Source organism: Meriones unguiculatus, chromosome 1 (assembly GCF_030254825.1).
Source record: "Meriones unguiculatus strain TT.TT164.6M chromosome 1, Bangor_MerUng_6.1, whole genome shotgun sequence".
In the NCBI taxonomy this organism is placed as follows: domain Eukaryota; kingdom Metazoa; phylum Chordata; class Mammalia; order Rodentia; family Muridae; genus Meriones; species Meriones unguiculatus.
In genome coordinates, this window is record NC_083349.1 from 80,957,669 (window position 1) to 80,975,451 (window position 17,783).

General features: G+C 37.9%; 1 protein-coding gene across 1 annotated transcript in view; it reads left to right on the forward strand.

The window, feature by feature from the left end:
* The window catches only part of Rnf19a (ring finger protein 19A, RBR E3 ubiquitin protein ligase), a 44,905-nt gene that overhangs the window by 15,262 nt on the left and 11,860 nt on the right, over nucleotides 1-17,783 (forward strand). Inside the window, 3 exon segments of the mRNA XM_021631022.2 lie at nucleotides 2,881-3,641; nucleotides 9,121-9,329; nucleotides 16,839-16,983. Of these exon segments, the coding sequence (XP_021486697.1) occupies nucleotides 3,019-3,641; nucleotides 9,121-9,329; nucleotides 16,839-16,983 (977 nt within the window). The 5' untranslated portion in view covers nucleotides 2,881-3,018.

A 17,783-nucleotide genomic window follows, 5' to 3' on the forward strand; every position in this document is an offset into this window, starting at 1 on the left:
GTTTGAATTTTTAGTTCTTTAGTTGTGATTATTGTTGAATTCATTCCTAATTTTTGTAATTCTCAAAACTACCTGCTCGAGTGGTTGTGTAGCTCTCAGGCTTTACGTTGTATTCATAGTGGTACTATCATATAAAATCTAATTGTATAGTAAGAGAGGTCATTATTCTTTACTAAACATGTTTCCTGGTTTATTGTGTGAGATTTTGTTTGGGACCAAAAATGCTTCAGGTTGGTATAAAAAATTATTTGTATGAAAAGAGAAACTCAAATGGTTTCCAGAAGCACTGTGTCATTGTGTCTTCTGCCATTTTCAACATAGAACCTTTCCCTAAGGACTTTACTTTCTTTGGCCCAGCTTCCCTTTCAGACCCTACCAGCTTGAGGCTTTTCCAGCTGTCTCTGCTTCTGCTTCCAGGGAGAGGTATTTTTTCTGCCTCCCTCACTGGAACCTGACCCCTTCCTCACTCTGGGATCACAAATGTTTCCTCCTCAGACAGGCAATAACCCCTTTCTCAAAGGGATTTTGAAATCTTTCTGTTGTGGCTAGCAAAGTCTGCTTTTGAGAAACTTCCTTGTTAAAGCTCCACTTTTTTTCTCTACCTAAAAGAAACTGCCTTTCTGGGGTTTGTATGTAACTTTTTTTCCTGCAGCCTGCTGAAGGCCTTGCTACTGTGTGTGTGTGTGTGTGTGTGTGTGTGTAGGGGTGGGGGGTGGGGATCTAATCAGTAATCTGTGAGTGCCCTTGCTTTGTTTTTCAGAACAGCACGAAAACTGCTTTATGTAAGTTCTTGCTAGAATAATGTAAATTCTGTCACACGTTGGTATGCCATTTGTAGTTTAGAATAGTTCCAACCCCAGGTTTTAAGTAAGTTAACTTTATGTTACAGATTTAAACACATCCAATGACCAACAATCTATAACCAGGACATATTGAACATGGTAATGTTTATATATTCAGAATAGACAAAACATCTTGCTTTTTGTTGAATCCAATTTTTTATGAACACAGAAACTTTGTAGCAGAATTAACCATTTGGTTTTTTTTTTCTTACTGGAAAAATCGAGAAACTACTTTTTTGTTTGTTTTCTTTTTCTAGCTCGAGTGATTTTTAACTGTTGCTTGACACTGCCCAGCAAATTTTAACTTCCACAATAAATGATCTTCTCCTGCTAAACATTTTCTTGCTGTTTCCAGTTCCCTGGGCAGAGGACCTCAGTAGACAATAACTCTTAACAGACCTTGAGTACAAGTTGCTGTAGGACCATATTGAGAGCATGCAGGTTTTAATTTTTTTAATTGTTTAAAAGGCATAGGAGCATGGACTCTCATCATATTGCCCTGTCCATCAGGTTGCTCTATAATTGGAAAACCATAAAACTCTTCTTTCTGCTTATCTTTTTCTTCCTCTTAACTCTGCAACATCATCAGGATCTAAGTCATCCTCAAAGTCTTCTTCTAACAAGAAATTATCATTAGGAGGACATACCATTCTGGAGGAGCCGATGGTTTAACCTCATTTTGTCTCAAAGCCTCCCATCTGTTTTTCTTTTTTTTCTAACTTCTAAAGTTTTACTTTACTGTGCTACATATGCAGACTATTTCTAATTAAATTCCATACAGAAAACATGAGGCTAATGCCTTGTCCCATTTTTTTTAACTCTTGAATTTTACTCACCACAACCTTTTCTCTTTATGATTCGAGCTCGCCAACACCCACCAGCAAAGTCAAACAATTCTTGAGTGGGGAGTGAGGATTGAAAGAAAATAATAATTAAAAAAAAAAAAAACCAAGACACTACACATCAGATATTTTCCAAAGGGCTTCTAGTAGACTAGGCGCTGGTTTAGTCCACAGTCCTTTTTACAGTCAGAGCAGAGCACCTTGATACAGTGAAGAGGTTCACGCAGAAGTCAAACGTGTTTACCTGGACCACCTGTCTGTGTGATCCTCACACAACAAAAGGAGGTGAACTTGACAACACATCCTGCCTATCCCTGTCTCCAGGTGAAGGCCAGGAGAGCTCAATAACAAAGCTCTGAGTGCTCAATAACAAAGCAGCCTGACAAACACGCAGCTCTCCACAGTGAACAGTTTCCAAAGTAGTTTTGCCAACTTACTTTCTCACCACTAATAGGAGTGTTCATTCCTCCAAATCCTTGTCAACATCTAAAATAACAGTCTCTTAGATGTAGCCATTTAGGTATATAGTGGCTCTCTGTGTAGCTGTAGCTATGACTAATGATATTGCACGTTTAAACATGCTTTTGTGATGTGCTCATTATGTCCTCTCTGTCCATTTTTCTTTGGGGTTGTCTGTTTCAGTGTACTTGTAGGTACTCTTTACCTGTTCTGGGCACTGTTTTATTAGATGTTTGTGGCACGTGTCTTCTCGTATACCTTTCATATTTATCTCTTGAGTTTCTTTTTATTATTTAGCCATCCTGGTAACATACCACGTTACTATAATTCCAAAATTTATAGTAAGTGATTGTTTTTGGATTGTAAGAAACCCTCTACCCAGAATGTTTTTCTTCAAGATTTAAGCTATTCTTAGCTTTTTGTGTTTGCGTGTACATTTTATTCCCAGTTAAAAACAAATTAAAGGCAATGAGGAATCATTTAAGTCAGTGATAACCATCAAGATTTATCTAATATTTCATAATGATTGCTTCAGCCCAAGTGTAGAAACTTATTAGGATTAAAGAATGTCTTCATTGTTATTTCAGCATTCATTGTATATTTTCCTGTGGACTAATGACTTTAATTTTTAAGCTAATGGTTATGAAACATACTTGCTAAAAATTTCACAGAGAACCTTTAAAATTATAAAAATATATGCACATAAAAATACATTTAATTTTTTTGTTTTGTTTTAGGGCGTCTGTGACAACAGTCTTTTTTGGAACTTTTTCAAGACTCTCTGAAGGAGCCAGTAGGATTTTTTTACATCATGACGTAATCTGAAAACAAGAACAAGAAATACGTTTTATTTTAAGTATAATGAAGGGCTGTGTATGAACACTGACCCTGACTCAATTCTGATGAACATTTTAGACATGAGTTTACATCGGCAAATGGGTTCAGATAGAGATCTTCAGTCTTCTGCTTCATCTGTGAGCTTGCCTTCTGTCAAAAAGGCACCCAAAAAGAGAAGGATTTCAATAGGCTCTCTCTTTCGGAGGAAAAGGGACAGCAAACGTAAATCAAGGGAGCTCAATGGTGGGGTGGATGGAATTGCAAGTATTGAAAGTATACATTCTGAAATGTGTACTGATAAGAACTCCATTTTCTCTACAAATACCTCTTCTGACAATGGATTGACTTCTATCAGCAAACAAATTGGAGACTTTATAGAATGTCCTTTGTGCCTTTTGAGGCATTCTAAAGACAGATTTCCTGATATAATGACATGTCACCATAGATCCTGTGTGGATTGCTTACGACAATACCTAAGGATAGAAATCTCTGAAAGTAGAGTTAATATCAGTTGTCCAGAATGTACTGAACGATTTAATCCCCATGACATTCGCTTGATACTAAGTGATGATGTCTTAATGGAAAAATATGAAGAATTTATGCTTCGTCGGTGGCTTGTTGCAGATCCTGACTGTAGGTGGTGTCCAGCTCCAGACTGTGGGTGAGAACATACTCTTTAGCTTTTCTTAATTTATTTTTCTTTGGAGCTAAAATAAGGATTTTCTTGTAATCTAAAGAACAACCTTAATATGCCAAATAATTTATTTACTCATCACATTTTGGGTATATTCCATATTAAGCATCAAAAGTCAGAAATCCTAACTTGTTTATATATTGTCTCTTAAATTTTTACTTGTATTTTGTGAAGCCAGTTAAAAGCAAATTTGGATTTCTCCATCCATGAGCAGATTTTATTTAGGGATAACATAATGCTCAGTATTAGGGTTATTTGTTGTCATAAATAAGCCTTTTGAAAGGTGTTTTATGCCACAGATTGGTGGGCTCGTGCTCATATGGGACCATCTTCGGGTCTTAAGATTTGTTAGACAGAGTTAAATAATTAATTTATCTCAATTTCTAAGTGACAAATGTTTTCTCAGCATTTAAAATAAAATAATATTGTCTGTGCATTTGATTATTACGTAACGGAAGCCTTCATGTTGTGCGTTTATTACATTACTAAGAAAACCAGTTGTATGCTCTTTAAATAAGTTATAGGCCCATTATATAAAAGCCATGATGGGGAGATAGCTCAGTTGGTAAAATGACTGATTTGCAAACATGGATATCTGAGTCTGGATTCCCCAGAATCCATTTAAAAAGCGAGTCATGGTGAGCATACCTGTAACAGCAGTGCTAGGGGGAAGGCAGAGACTGGTAGAGTCCTAAAACTCATTGACCAGCCAGTCTAGATACATTAAGTGGAGAGTTATTGTCAGCCCCTGACCTTAAATGCATGTGCCCCAAATTATGTTTGTGTACATACCCTATATACAAGACTACTGAAAAGAATAGTAAAATCTATAAAAAGTAAAATATAATATCCCTTAGTACCTCATATATTGTATAGAGTTTATGAAAACCATGAGTTTCTATATTTGATTATAGCTCAAGGGAAAGCTAGAATGTGGATTTATTAAATATAGTTTCAGAATTCGTTGTCTGTCAAACTAACTTTTAAAGACATGTTGAGTAAGTTTTCAGATTGTATCTAACCTGTTCTCTAATTTTAACTGAAAAAAGTTAAGTATTTTCTGTATAGGCAAATCTGTAAACACAACTACCAATAGTTACTATGTAATATAAAGTATTAAAACAGTTACTTAATAATCCATGAATTCATTAGTTGTGTAAGACTTAGACACAATCTAGTATCAGATTTGAGTTGTGCTTTTTTATACTTAAAGGGTCTCTATTAAAATAGCTCGCATTAACAATACTATATAAGGGGTTGGAGGTGTAGTTTAGCAGGTAAAATTCTTACTTAGTATGTATGCGACCCAGGGTCTGATCCCCAGAAACATAAACAGAGTATGTTGGTGAATGACTACAATTTTAATACTTGGGAAGTGGAAGCAAAGCAGAAGTTCAAAGTCATCCTCAGCCACCTAGTAAGTTCAAAGCTATCCAGGGCTGCATAAGAGCCTGCTTCAAAAGTAAAAGTAGGTAGGTAGGTATGTAAAAAGAAGATAACGCGTTAAACTGGGCCAAGGCTAGCTGAGCTTCCAGGTATAATGGCAGAACTAAACTCTGGGATCTATGATGAGTTACACTCTATGTCTAGAAAATAGGATTAATTTTTCTATTATTTTCTTACTTAACCAAGAGATTGTTTCCTATTTCAACAAACAGCTTCCTATTTCAACAAACAGCTTTGATGTGGTTGTGTCACTCTTGAGCCTGTGAACCATTTGCACTGTATTTTCATTGTTGCAAGAGTGCAGATCATTTTCCTGAAATTAGATTTGAGGTAGACAAAACATTTTATCTAAAAGATCCTTTTTGAGAATCATTATATCTAATGCTCCCATAAAACACTTCAAACACTGAGAAATGATGTCTGTTGTATTGATCATGTAGAGGAAGAATGTGTTTTTCAGAGTATCCTTCATGGAACCTCAGGACATAAGTTATTTAATGAAGTGTCAGAAATTGGCCAGCATAAACTGGGACAGTAAATCTAAGGGCCTACAGTGAAATCAGGGCAGATCACAGAAGTAGTTATAGAAGGAAAAAGAAAAATAACAGGAAATACACATGGATAATTTACTTATTTGCCACATTATCTGTTTAAAATTGAATACACCTTCCATTAGAGAGATTAAGACCAAGAAAACAAAATAGGAACACCTAATTTAATAGATTTTATTGTTAAGAAAACAAATTTATGGTAGGTATGTAAATTTAGTAAAGAATTACCCTTCATTAATTTGGCAATACAGTAAGTTCGGGTTAATGATTGTCAATAGATTTAGGTACAGAAAACTAATTAGAGTCCTCTTATTTTTACATTACTGTTAGTGCTGGCTCTCTAGAGATAAAGAGCATGTTGTATATATAGCTGGTAATGTTACAGGTGTTAAGTTGGTATTGTATAGAAACTTTACCACTAACATAAAACTTGTATGCATAGTTTGAGCACCATGTAGAATGATGTTGGGAATCCAACGTGGGTCCTTTGCAAGAGCAGACAGTGCTCTTAACCATTGAGCCATGTCTCCAATTCTTAATTCCTGCCATCTCATTTTGAAAACAAACAAACAAACAAACAAACAAACCCACCAACTGGTCTTAGCATTAGCCTTTGACTTTTCCCTGATCTTCCCTGCTCCTCTTCTAGCCTCCTTCCTTTCTTTAGTAAAAGATAGGATACAGAGGGCTAGAGAGGTGGCTTAGTGGATGAGAGCACTGTCTGCTCCTCCAGAGGACCTGAGTTCAATTCCCAATAGCCTCATGGTGGTTCACAACCATCTGTACTAGAATCTGATGCTCTCTGCTGCCATGCAGGTGTACATGCAGATAGAACACTCATATATAAAATAAATAAAATCTTTAAAAAAAAGATAGTATATAGAACAGGTTTAAAATTTCTTTTCCTTTTTATTGAAATTACTATTTTTATATAAAAAACTTTAAAATCATCGGCATTTTATAAATAAAATGTAGATTCTTCTCCCCCCCACCCCAGGACTGACGTAAATAAGCTATTATTTAAAAAATATTTTTAATAAGTATTATATTTGTGTGTATGGGTGTTTTGCCTGCATGTAAGTTGTGCACCACATGTGTGCAGTGCGTATGGAGGCCAGAAGAGGGCATTAAATCCCTTGTGCCTGGAGTTACAGACAGTTGTGAACCACCCTGAGAGTGTGGATGCGGAAATCTAGTCCAGTTCCTCTGTAAGAACAACAAGTGCCCTTAACTGCTGAGCCATCTCTCTAGCCTTCATTGGTTATCTTAAAATCCAGGGAAATGAAATTCTGCTAAATTACCTTTTTATTTAAATTGCCATTAATTCTGTACTGTTGCAACAAATTCTCCCAGAGGTAAAATAGAATTTAAGGTGAAAACTTTGAATTTGAAGAATGAGATGCTTGAGGAAGTATTGAGTCTTAAAATCTTGCACAATTATGCAAATGGTCTTGAAATTTGATAATATCTTAGATATGATTAATTATGACTTTAATTTTGTTTCCAGTAACAAGAACCCCAAAACTGTCCTAACTTTCCAGGAAATGTTTGTTATTTTAAAAATGAAAACTTAAATATTGATGGATTATTTGATGTTCCTTTCAAAGAGAGGTAGAGCTCTAGATCTTGACAGTTCAGTTGTATAATTGTATGTATACAAACTTAAAGGAACAAAGCTGTTCCTGTGCACCATTCACAATTTTTCCTCCTCCCCCATTACCAGTTTACAAAGCTATAGAACAGTATTACAATACAAGTGTCACTTCTGCCATATAAGGATATTGGCATAGATAAAAACCATAAAACACCATGCCCAGGGATGAGTCCATCACCATCGTAGTGGGAAAGCATGGAAGCAGGCAGTCGTGGTGGAAGAAACTGCTGTGAGCTGTCATCTCAGATGCAAGCAGCAAACAGCAAAAAGGCCCTGGCACATAGTTTTTGAAACCTTAAAGCACACACTCAGTGACATGTTTCCTCCAGCAAGACTACGCATCCTAATCCTACCCAAACAGTATTGCAGACTAGAACTAAATATTCAAATGCCTGAGACTATTGAGCGGGAGCAGGATGGGCAACATGTATCATTCAGATCACCACACAGTCTATTGCTTTTACTCAGATTTCCCTTTTTATATGTACTAGCTAATTTGTGTGGACTGTAATTAGCTATGTAGAATTTTTATTAGGTATAGATTTGTGTGCCTTCCATCGCAGTCAAGGATATTGCAGTCTTTCATGCTGCTGGTTACAGCCAGGTGTTCGAGCCTGACAGTGCCAGTTAACTGAGGAAGCTGAGACAGGATCACAAGTTCAACCTCTGCCTGACTGAAAACAAGTTCAGAGGCAGCAATTTAGTAAGACCCTCTCTCAAATTTAAAACAAAATAAACAAAAACCACAAACTTTTTTTTAAAGACAGTAATTCCTCATGTCATTATTTTATAACAATGTTTACTTCCCTTCCACTCTCTGCTTTGAATCCTGGCAGTCATTAATCTGCTTTCCATTTCTAAAACCTTGTCAACAATTTCAAGTGTTACTCATACAGGGGTTGTAACGTTCCAAAATTAACTTAAAAAAAAAAAAAAACCTTCAATGTAACCCCCCAGAGATTTGTTCATCTTGTTACTTGTATCAATCATTTGTTTTCATTTTTGTGTAGTATTCTGTGGTGTGCATATATGCAACATAGTTTGATCATTTGTTGGTTGATGGACATCTGGTCCTTTTCCAGTTAGAACTATTGTGAATGCATTTGCTATGAAAGTTGATATGAAGAAATTTTAATTTCTCTGGGACAAATGTCTAACAGCATCCAAATTTAAGTTAAAAAATTTTAAATGTTGGCAGCCAAGGCTACACAGAGAAACCCTCTCTCTATAAAAACAAAATAAAAAAATAATTTAAAGTATCAAAAATATTTACGTAGAGAATAGGCATTAAAGCTATTCGTAAATGTGTTCTTCATCTTTTATTCAAGTCCACCCCATACAACCTCCACATTCCCACTCTATTTTAATTAAAAGAGAAGTCTATTTTTATTAAATTATTATGTGACATTGGTTTGTTTGTTTGTTTGTTTGTTTGTTTGAGAGGGTCTTCCCACATAGCCCTGGCTGTCCTGGAATTCACTATGTAGTCCAAGCTGGCCTTGAATTCACAGAGATCAGCTTGCCATTGCCTCTGAGTGCTGGGATTAAAGACATGCACCCCCCAATACCTGGCTAAAATTTGAAAGTAAAGATTTTTAAATTTTAAAAAATTATGTACTTTCATTTATAAACTGTCATTTTTCTTCTCATATTTTCATGTTTGTTAGATGACTTAGGGCTTTATTAATGCATATATGAAAAGTGTTTCCTGAGTAGCATTTTAATTGGATGCTTTTAAATTTTCACTAAATTTTGTTTTGTGTCACATTTTAAATCATTTTCCTTTCCTTTCAAGATATGCTGTGATAGCATTTGGGTGTGCCAGCTGTCCTAAATTAACTTGTGGGCGAGAAGGCTGTGGAACGGAGTTTTGCTACCACTGTAAACAGATCTGGCATCCAAACCAGACCTGTGATGCTGCTCGACAGGAGAGAGCTCAGAGCTTACGCTTAAGAACTATACGTTCTTCGTCCATTAGTTACAGCCAGGAGTCTGGAGCAGCAGGTATTATGTCTCTATATATTTAAATACTTTAAATATATAAATAAATACATACTTACATATTTTAAAAAATATATTTGTATGTGTGTGCCTGAAGATGGGAAGTGAGTGGAGATCAGAGGATAACATGGGTGTTGGTCCTCACCTTTTGCTTGTCTGGGACAGGATAACTTGGTTTTTCTGCTGTCTTTGTCAGGCTAGCTGGCCTGTAATCTTCCGGGAATCCCCTGTCCTTGCCTTGTACTTTGTCCTGTTTTGGGGGATTCAAATTCAGGTCCTCATGCTTGTGAAGCAAGTGCCTTCCTCACTCAGGCACTTGCCCAGTCCTTGTCTGACTTTTAAAAAAATAAGTTATTTGACACGGAGAGATTGCTTCGTGATTTTTTTTTGGGGGGTGGGGTGGGGCTGAGAAGCTTACAATTCCACATTTATCACAAAAAGAAATCAGAACAGGAACTCAAGCAGGGCAGGAGCCTGATGTAGAAACCAGTGGAGATGGTGCTGCTTACTGGCTTGCTCCTTATGGCTCACTCAGCCCAATTTCTCGTAGAATCCAGGACCGCTAGCCCAGGGATGGCACTACCCACAATGGGCAGAGCCCTCCCCCACTGATCACTAATTGAGAAAATGCCTTATAGCTGGATCTCACAGAGGTGTTTCCTCAACTGAGGCTCCTTCCTGTCTGCTGACTCTTAACTTAATCCTTTGTCAACTTGACACACAAACACATCACTGTTAAGCTACAACCTTTCCTTTCTTGTTTATCCTCAAGATCTCACATTAAAAACATAAATAACTTTAAAAGTCTCACAGTCTTTACAAATTCAAACACATTAAAATTTCAGTTCCTAACCAACCCAGCCATAAAACTGTCAACAAAACCTACAGTTTTTCCTGCTAACAGAGTGTTCTGGGAGCCCAGCATAATCATCATCAGAGAGGCATCATCCAGCAACTGATGGATGGGAGCAGACACAGAGTACCACAGCCAAATATTGGCAGAGCCCAGGGAGTCCTTCAGAGGGGATGGAGGAAGAATCAGAGGAACCAGAGGGGTCAGGGACACCACAGAATCAACTCACTGGCACCCTTGGGCGCTCACAAGGATCAGGGGGTCTGACCTAGTCTTCTGCATTTATGGTATGGCTGGGTAGCTTGGTGTTCTTGTGGGATTCCTAAGAGTGAGAGCAGGGGCTGTCTCTGACTCTTGCCTGCTTGTGGGATCCTTTTCTTCCTACTGGCATGCTTCATCTACCCTTAATATGATGATATGTTCCTGGCCTTACTTGTAGTTTTTTGATGTCTGTTGGAGGTCTCCTCTTTTCTGAGGGAGGCAGAGGGGGAGATCTGATGGCGGAGGAAAAACTGCTTTCAAGGTGTAATATATTAGAGAAAAAAAAAAGTCTCAGTCCCTTCAAAATAGCCAGTTACTTTTAAAATCCAAGTCTTCCAATTGTGGGCTCCAGTAAAATAAACCCAATACTTTCTTACTTCAAGAGGGAAAAATCAGGGCACAGTCAAGTCAAAGCAAAACCAGACTCCAACTGTCCAATGTCTAGGATCCACTCACAATCTTCTGGACAACTCCAAAGAGCTAGGGTCACTTTTTTGATTCTGCCCTTTCTAGTGTACACAGCTTGTCTTCTAGGCTCTGGCTGGCTCCACTCCACTGCTGCTGCTGTTCTTGGTGGTCATCCCATGGTACTGGCATCTCCAAAATGCTGGGATCTTGTGTGGTAATTGGGCTACATTTTCACCAATAGCCTCCCCTTGACTTTTCATGTGCAAAGCCTCAACTTTTTTGCATGACCCCTTCAGTCGTTGGCCTTCACCTGAGGTTGCACCTTTACCAGTGGCCTCTCCTGGCCCCTCACAATGCCAAGCATCAACTCCTATTTATGACCTCTTCATGCCTTCAATCCCAGTACCACCTGGGTGACGCTGACATTGTCGAGCTTGGCTGCTTTCTCGAGTTACAACCTTGTCTGCCTCTGGAACACAACTTCTCTGTGTGCTCAGGAAACTCAGCTCAGTTCTTTCTCAGTCACCAATAATTTTTTAGCTCTCTCTAACCAGTATTAATGGTCCCAGTAACTCAACGGTTTCACTTCAGTGGTGCTGGTCTCTTGTTTAACCTTCAGCTCCAGCTGACAAAATGACAGACTCTTAATTCAAAATGGCAATGGCCCTGGTAGAATCTTTAAACTTCCCTCTGAAACCTCATAGGCCAGGCCTCCATCTCTTGCAGTGCTCCGAACATTTTTATTTTCCCAAACTCCTAAAGAATATCCTAATGAGCTCTCAATGACTCTTCTAACTGAAGGTTCATGAGTCCTTCCACAATCCTGCCCAAAACATGGTCAGGTTGGTCACAGCAATACCCCACAATGTTGGTACCACCTTGTCTTAGTTAGGGTTTATATTGCTATGATGAAACACCATGACTAAAAAGCAAAGTGGAGAGAAATTCCACACTGCTGTTCAAAAAACAACAATAAAAAAGGGTTTTGTGCTTTATGTGTGTTTCTGTTCTAGAAGCCTTACTCTTTTTGGTTTTTCAAGGCAGGGTTTCTCTGTGCAGCCTTGGCTGTCCTAGACTCACTTTCTAGACCAGGCTGGCTCATACTCAGAGATCCACCTGTGTGTGCCTCCCTGGGTGCTGAGATTACAGGTGTGCGCCACCTAGACCAGCTGTAAACCTTATTCTTGATGTATTTCTGTTTAATAAATGGAGAGAGTGCTTCTAAGATTGGAAAGATTTTTTTTTTTGTCAGTAACAACAGAAAAAGAAAGTCACCTGACTTTTTACATACTAGAGCACTGGATATAGTCTGTACCTATTATTCATAAGTGCATAGCATATAAAACTTGTAAACACATTTTAAAAAGGTAATTTGGAATGTATTACTTGGATTGAATAATTTACAATGAATTTCTGTTTGTATAAAGACCACACAATTAAGTTTAATCTTTTCATTTAAATATTTTATGAAATTAATTTTTCATATATTCAATCTAGGAGTAAGGGCATAAAAATCAGATCTTCAGAAGACACATGGAACTTCAGGGTGTCTTTGGGCAGGAAATTAAAAATTAGGTGTCTTCCTTCATATAAACATGCATCTTATAAATCTCAAAATCAAATAAAAAAGACTTCTTATTCTTTTTTTCATAAATTTTTTATATTAATTATAGTTTGTTCACTTTGTATCCCAGCTGTAGCCCCCCTCCCTCATTCCCCGTCCCTTATCTCCTCCCATGCCTCTCTCCAAGTCCACTGATAGGGGGTCCTCCTCCCCTTCCATCTCACCCTAGCCTATCAGGTTAGTCTAAGCAGGACTGGTTGCATTGTCTTCTCTGTGGCCTGGTAAGGCTGCTCCACCCTTAGGGGAGGTGAACAAAGAGGCAGCCACTGAGTTCATGTCAGAGACAGCCCCTGTTCCCCTTACTAGGGAACCCACTTGGAGAGTGAGCTGCCATGGGCTATATCTTTGCAGGGGTTCTAGGTTATCTCCATGCATGTCCTTGGTTGGAGTATCAGTCTCAGAAAAGACCCCTGCCTAGATTTCTTGGTTCTGTTGCTCTCCTTGTGGAGCTCCTGTCTCCTCCAGATCTTTCTATTTTCCCCTTCTTTCATAAGGTCCCCTGGACTCTGCCCAAAGTTTGGCTGTGAACCTCAACACCTGCTTTGATACCCTGCTGGGTAGAGTCTTTCAGAGGCCCTCTGTGCTAGGCTTCTGTCCTGTTCCCTGTTTTCTCCCTCTTCCAATTCCATCCCATTTGCCTTTCTGAGTGAGGATTGATCATCTTACCCAGGGTCCTCCTTCTTGCTTAGCTTCTTTAGGTGTACAGATATTAGTATGTTTATCCTATATTATATGTCTAATATCCACTTATAAGTGAGTATGTACCATGTGTGTCTTTTTGAAAAAAAATATACTTTGTGCACAAGGAAAGCAACAGAATAAAAAAAATCTGGGCACAGGGTCTTTTCTGAGACTGATACTCCAACCAAGGACATGCATGGAGATATCCTAGAAACTCTGTACAGATGTAGCCCATGGCAGCTTCCCTAGTAAGGGGAACAGGGGCTGTCTCTGACATGAACTCAGTGGCTGCCTCTTTGTTCACCTCCCCCTGAGGGTGGAGCAGCCTTACCAGGCCACAGAGGAGGACAATGCAGCCAGTCCTGATGAGACCGGATAGGCTAGGGTGAGATGGAAGGGGAGGAGAACCTCCCCATCAGTGGACTAGGGAGGGGCATGGGAGGAGATGAGGGAGGGAAGGCAGGATTGGGAGGGAATGAGGAAGGGAGTTATAGCTGGGATACAAAGTGAATAAATTGTAATAAATAAAAATAAAAATGTATACTTTGTTAACAGTTTTCTTTGTTCATTGGAATTTTAATCCATAGGAAACATTTTGTGTTGATATCACAACAAAAAAAATTTTAAATATAGAAATGTGTAAATAGAAATCTATATTTATACCAACCAGTAATACATTATCATGTACTTGATCTGCTTAAGAAAAAAGTTTTTAAATTTTATTATAGGTTTAACATTTTATATAATAGATTTGAGTTTTCATTCTTCCTTGCTTACTGGCTTGTTTCTATTTCCTCTCTTAAATATTTGGGATAGAATGCAAAGGGTTTAGCAATAATAATAATTATACATATGCATCCAGAACTTAGCAAAGACCTGTTCCTGGAGACTTAGCAGTAGCCATTGGATGTTTCCCTTGGAAATAACAAATGTTACCAATGTTAACTTTCCTTTGAGTGGGGAGGGTTTTTTGTTTTTTTGTTTTGTTTTGTTTTGTTTTTTGTTTTTTCATTCACAGGACACACAAACATGTAGAGTAATAGAATGGACTCCAGTCTCCCCTTCCTCTCTGTGACCTGAACAGGGCACTTACCTTAAAAAAATGGACACTAGTTTTCTCCTACTTCCAATGTTCATCCCATTTGTCTTTCTAAGTGAGGATTGATCATCTTACCCCAGGTCCCAGGTCCTCTTTCTTGTTTATCTTCTTTAGGTGTACAGATTTTAGTTTGTTTTATAGGTCTAGTACCCACTTATAAGTGAGTATATACTGTGAGTGTTTTTCTACTTTTGGGATACCTCACTCAGGATGATCTTTCTGGATCCCACCATTTGCCTGCAAATTTCATGATTTCCTTGTTTTTAATTGCTGAGTAATAAAGCTGCTACAAACATGGTTGAGCAAATGTCCTTGTTGTGTACTTGAGCATCTTTTGGACACATGCCTAGGAGAGGTATAGCTGGATCGCAAGGAAGCACTATTCTTACTTGTCTGAGAAAGCGCCAGATTGATTTCCAAAGTGGATGTACAAGTTTACATTCCCACCAGCAATGGATGAGTGTTCCCCTTTCTCCACAACCTCTCCAGCATGTGTTGTCACTTGAGTTTTTGATCTTAGCCATTCTGATGGGTGTAAAGTGAAATCCCAGGGTCATTTTGATTTGCATCTCCCTGATGGCTAAGGACATTGAGCATCTCTTTAAGTGTTTCTCTGCCCTTCTATATTCCTCTACAGAGAATTCCTACCGCGGAGGGCCTCTGAAAGTCTCTACCTAGCAGTGCAGATGCTGAGACTCATAACCAAACCTTCGACAGAGTACAAGGAATCATAAGAAAGAAGGGGGAATTAGTATGACCTGGAGAGGACAGGAGCTCCACAAGGACCTAACATTTCTAGGCACAGTGGTTCTTATGAGACTGTATCTCCAACCAAGGACCATGTATGGATATAACCTAGAACCCCTGCTCGAATGTAGCCCATGGTAGCTCAGTATTTAAGTGGGTACCCTAGTAAGGGGAACAGGGACTATTTCTGACATGAACTCAATGGCTGGCTTTTTGACACACACACCCCCCCCGAGGGAGGAGCAGCCTTTCTAGGCCACATTGCAGCCAGTCTTGAAGAAACCTGATAGGTTAGGGTCAGATGGAAGGGGAGGAGGACTTCCCCTATCTATGAACTTGGAAAGGGGCAGGGAGGAGATGAGGGAGGGTAGGATTGGTAGGGAATGAGGGAGCGGGCTACAGCTGGGATACAAAGTTAATAAACTGTAACTAATATTAAAAAGAAAAAATAGTTAAAAAATGGACACTAACAATGCTCACATCCATACAGTTGCAACATTTAATGTTAGATATGGAAACACTACAGAACTCTGCTAGAGATTTGAGATTGTGTGAATCCTTGTTAAATCAAAAGAAATGTTGAATGAACATTACAAATTAGTTATCTAAGCAAATATTGGGCTCCCTCCAACAAGTCATCATGGAAGAGTGTGTGTAGCCATTTTACATTGGAATGCCTTGCTGGCATAACTAGCAGAATCTGCAAAGGTAGTTTCAGTTTGACTTGAATTTGTTTTATCTGTTGAAATAACCAAAATTCTTTCTTTTATAGTTAAATAAAACTATTGATATCATGCCAGGTAAATTAGGGATTTCGGTTCAGGCATGTGTGTTCAGCTTTCTGATGCTGTGATAACATTGTTACCTACAGAGTCCACACATTAGAACTGTGCAATAAAATTGACCCCCTCAAAAAAATCTAAAAATAATTTCATAATGTTTTACTAAATTTACAGTTTTGTGTTTGCTACTTCTTAAGCAAATAGGAATCGTATTTCTTTTTTATATACTTGTTGTATTTAGGTATAAAAGCCAGGTTTTCTTTTTGTCTATCTTGATAAAGCAGTTAAAAATTGAGCATAAAACTTGTAGTAAAGGGAAATAGGAAATTAACATAATGTTTAGAAAGTAATAGCATGGAACACATTTTCTGAATTGCATATGAGATAGATGATATAGCTGGCTAATGGTGGCGACTAGGTAACTGTAAGTTGCTATTTAAAGAACAGCTAGAATTCAAAATGGTGGTATAACTCTAAATCCTTGGTTGATGCCTAAGATTACCTACCACTGGATTTTTAAGTTGGCACTCTTGTGCATTTCCTAACGCATTAGTATACATACACTTGGCACTAACATCGCTTGAATAAGTGAACAGAAAAGACAGAGTCTACTCAGTAGCAGTCATGAGGACAAGAATAGCTGCATTTATTATGAAGCTGTTCTCTATGATTTATAGTGTTCTTAGTTGATGTTCTTGGAAGAGAAAGGGGAATTCTCAGTGTTGGAACAGTGCCTTACATGAGTACGAAGTGCTTCCTTCCTAAATGTCTCTTCACTAAAAGAGTAGCATACAGTAATCTGCACTTCTCCTTTGTCATTATTTTTTGTTCTCATTGCTTTGCTACCATGCTTGAAAAATGTTTACAACCTGAAAATTTAATACAAAGTATATTTCCTTAAGAGGAAAAAAAATACTTTCCATACTAAAAACAGCAGATTAAAACTGTTACTTAGTGAACTGTAATTGCAAAGATTTGTTTGGGCAGTGTTGCTTCTGGTAATGTGCCAGAAACCATTTCTACACACTTCATATTTTCTTGTCTCTGCCCCTCATAGCTGATGATATAAAGCCATGTCCACGGTGCACTGCTTATATAATAAAGATGAATGATGGGAGCTGCAATCACATGACATGTGCTGTCTGTGGCTGTGAGTTTTGTTGGTTGTGTATGAAAGAAATCTCCGATTTACATTATCTAAGGTAAGCTTATGAAGAGAACTATTTATGTATGAGTAGACTTTACACTGTATACCAGAGTCTTTGTTTCAAAAACAGTATTAACCTAAGTAATTTTATTCCTGAGATTCATAAGCTATGTAAAGAGATCGCTTCTATTCCTCCTTCCGTAAGTTTAAAAGCTACCAAATTATACTTAAGTGACTTAGAATCAATAAAAGTAGGAAGTAAAGGTTCCTTTGTTTTTGCATTGTTATTGTTGAACTTTAGTACTAGTATTTGCTATTCTATGCAATTAATCCAACTCTTAATTTTCTCATTTATGTCCCAAGATTGGTTAATTAATTAACTAATTAATTAATTTAGTTTTTTAAGACAGGGTTTCTCTGTGTAGCCCTGGCTGTCCTGGAACTAGCTCTGTAAACTAGGCTGGCCTCAAACTCACAGATTTGCCTGCCTCTGCTTCCCAAGTGCTGGGACTAAAGGCATGTGCCACCACTGTCTGTCCCAAGGTGAATTTATGATGTAATTTATGTGACTAAGATGGAGGTAAAATAAGCTTGTTTTATTTTATATCAGTATAGAGTTCAGAAACTAAGGCCTTGAAGGTTATGGAGAACTAGGCATAAATTTTAAATCATAATTAGCAGTATCCTGTTCATATAACTTAAAGTGGATCTTTCTTTAATCTTTTGGCTTTTAAATGAACCCAAAGTACAAAAAGGAGGTGGTTAAGTATGATAAGTATTTTTCTTCTGTTTTTGTTGCTTTGATGTGTTCTAGTATACTTTTTCCCCAAAAGTTATTGTATAATTTCCCTCTTA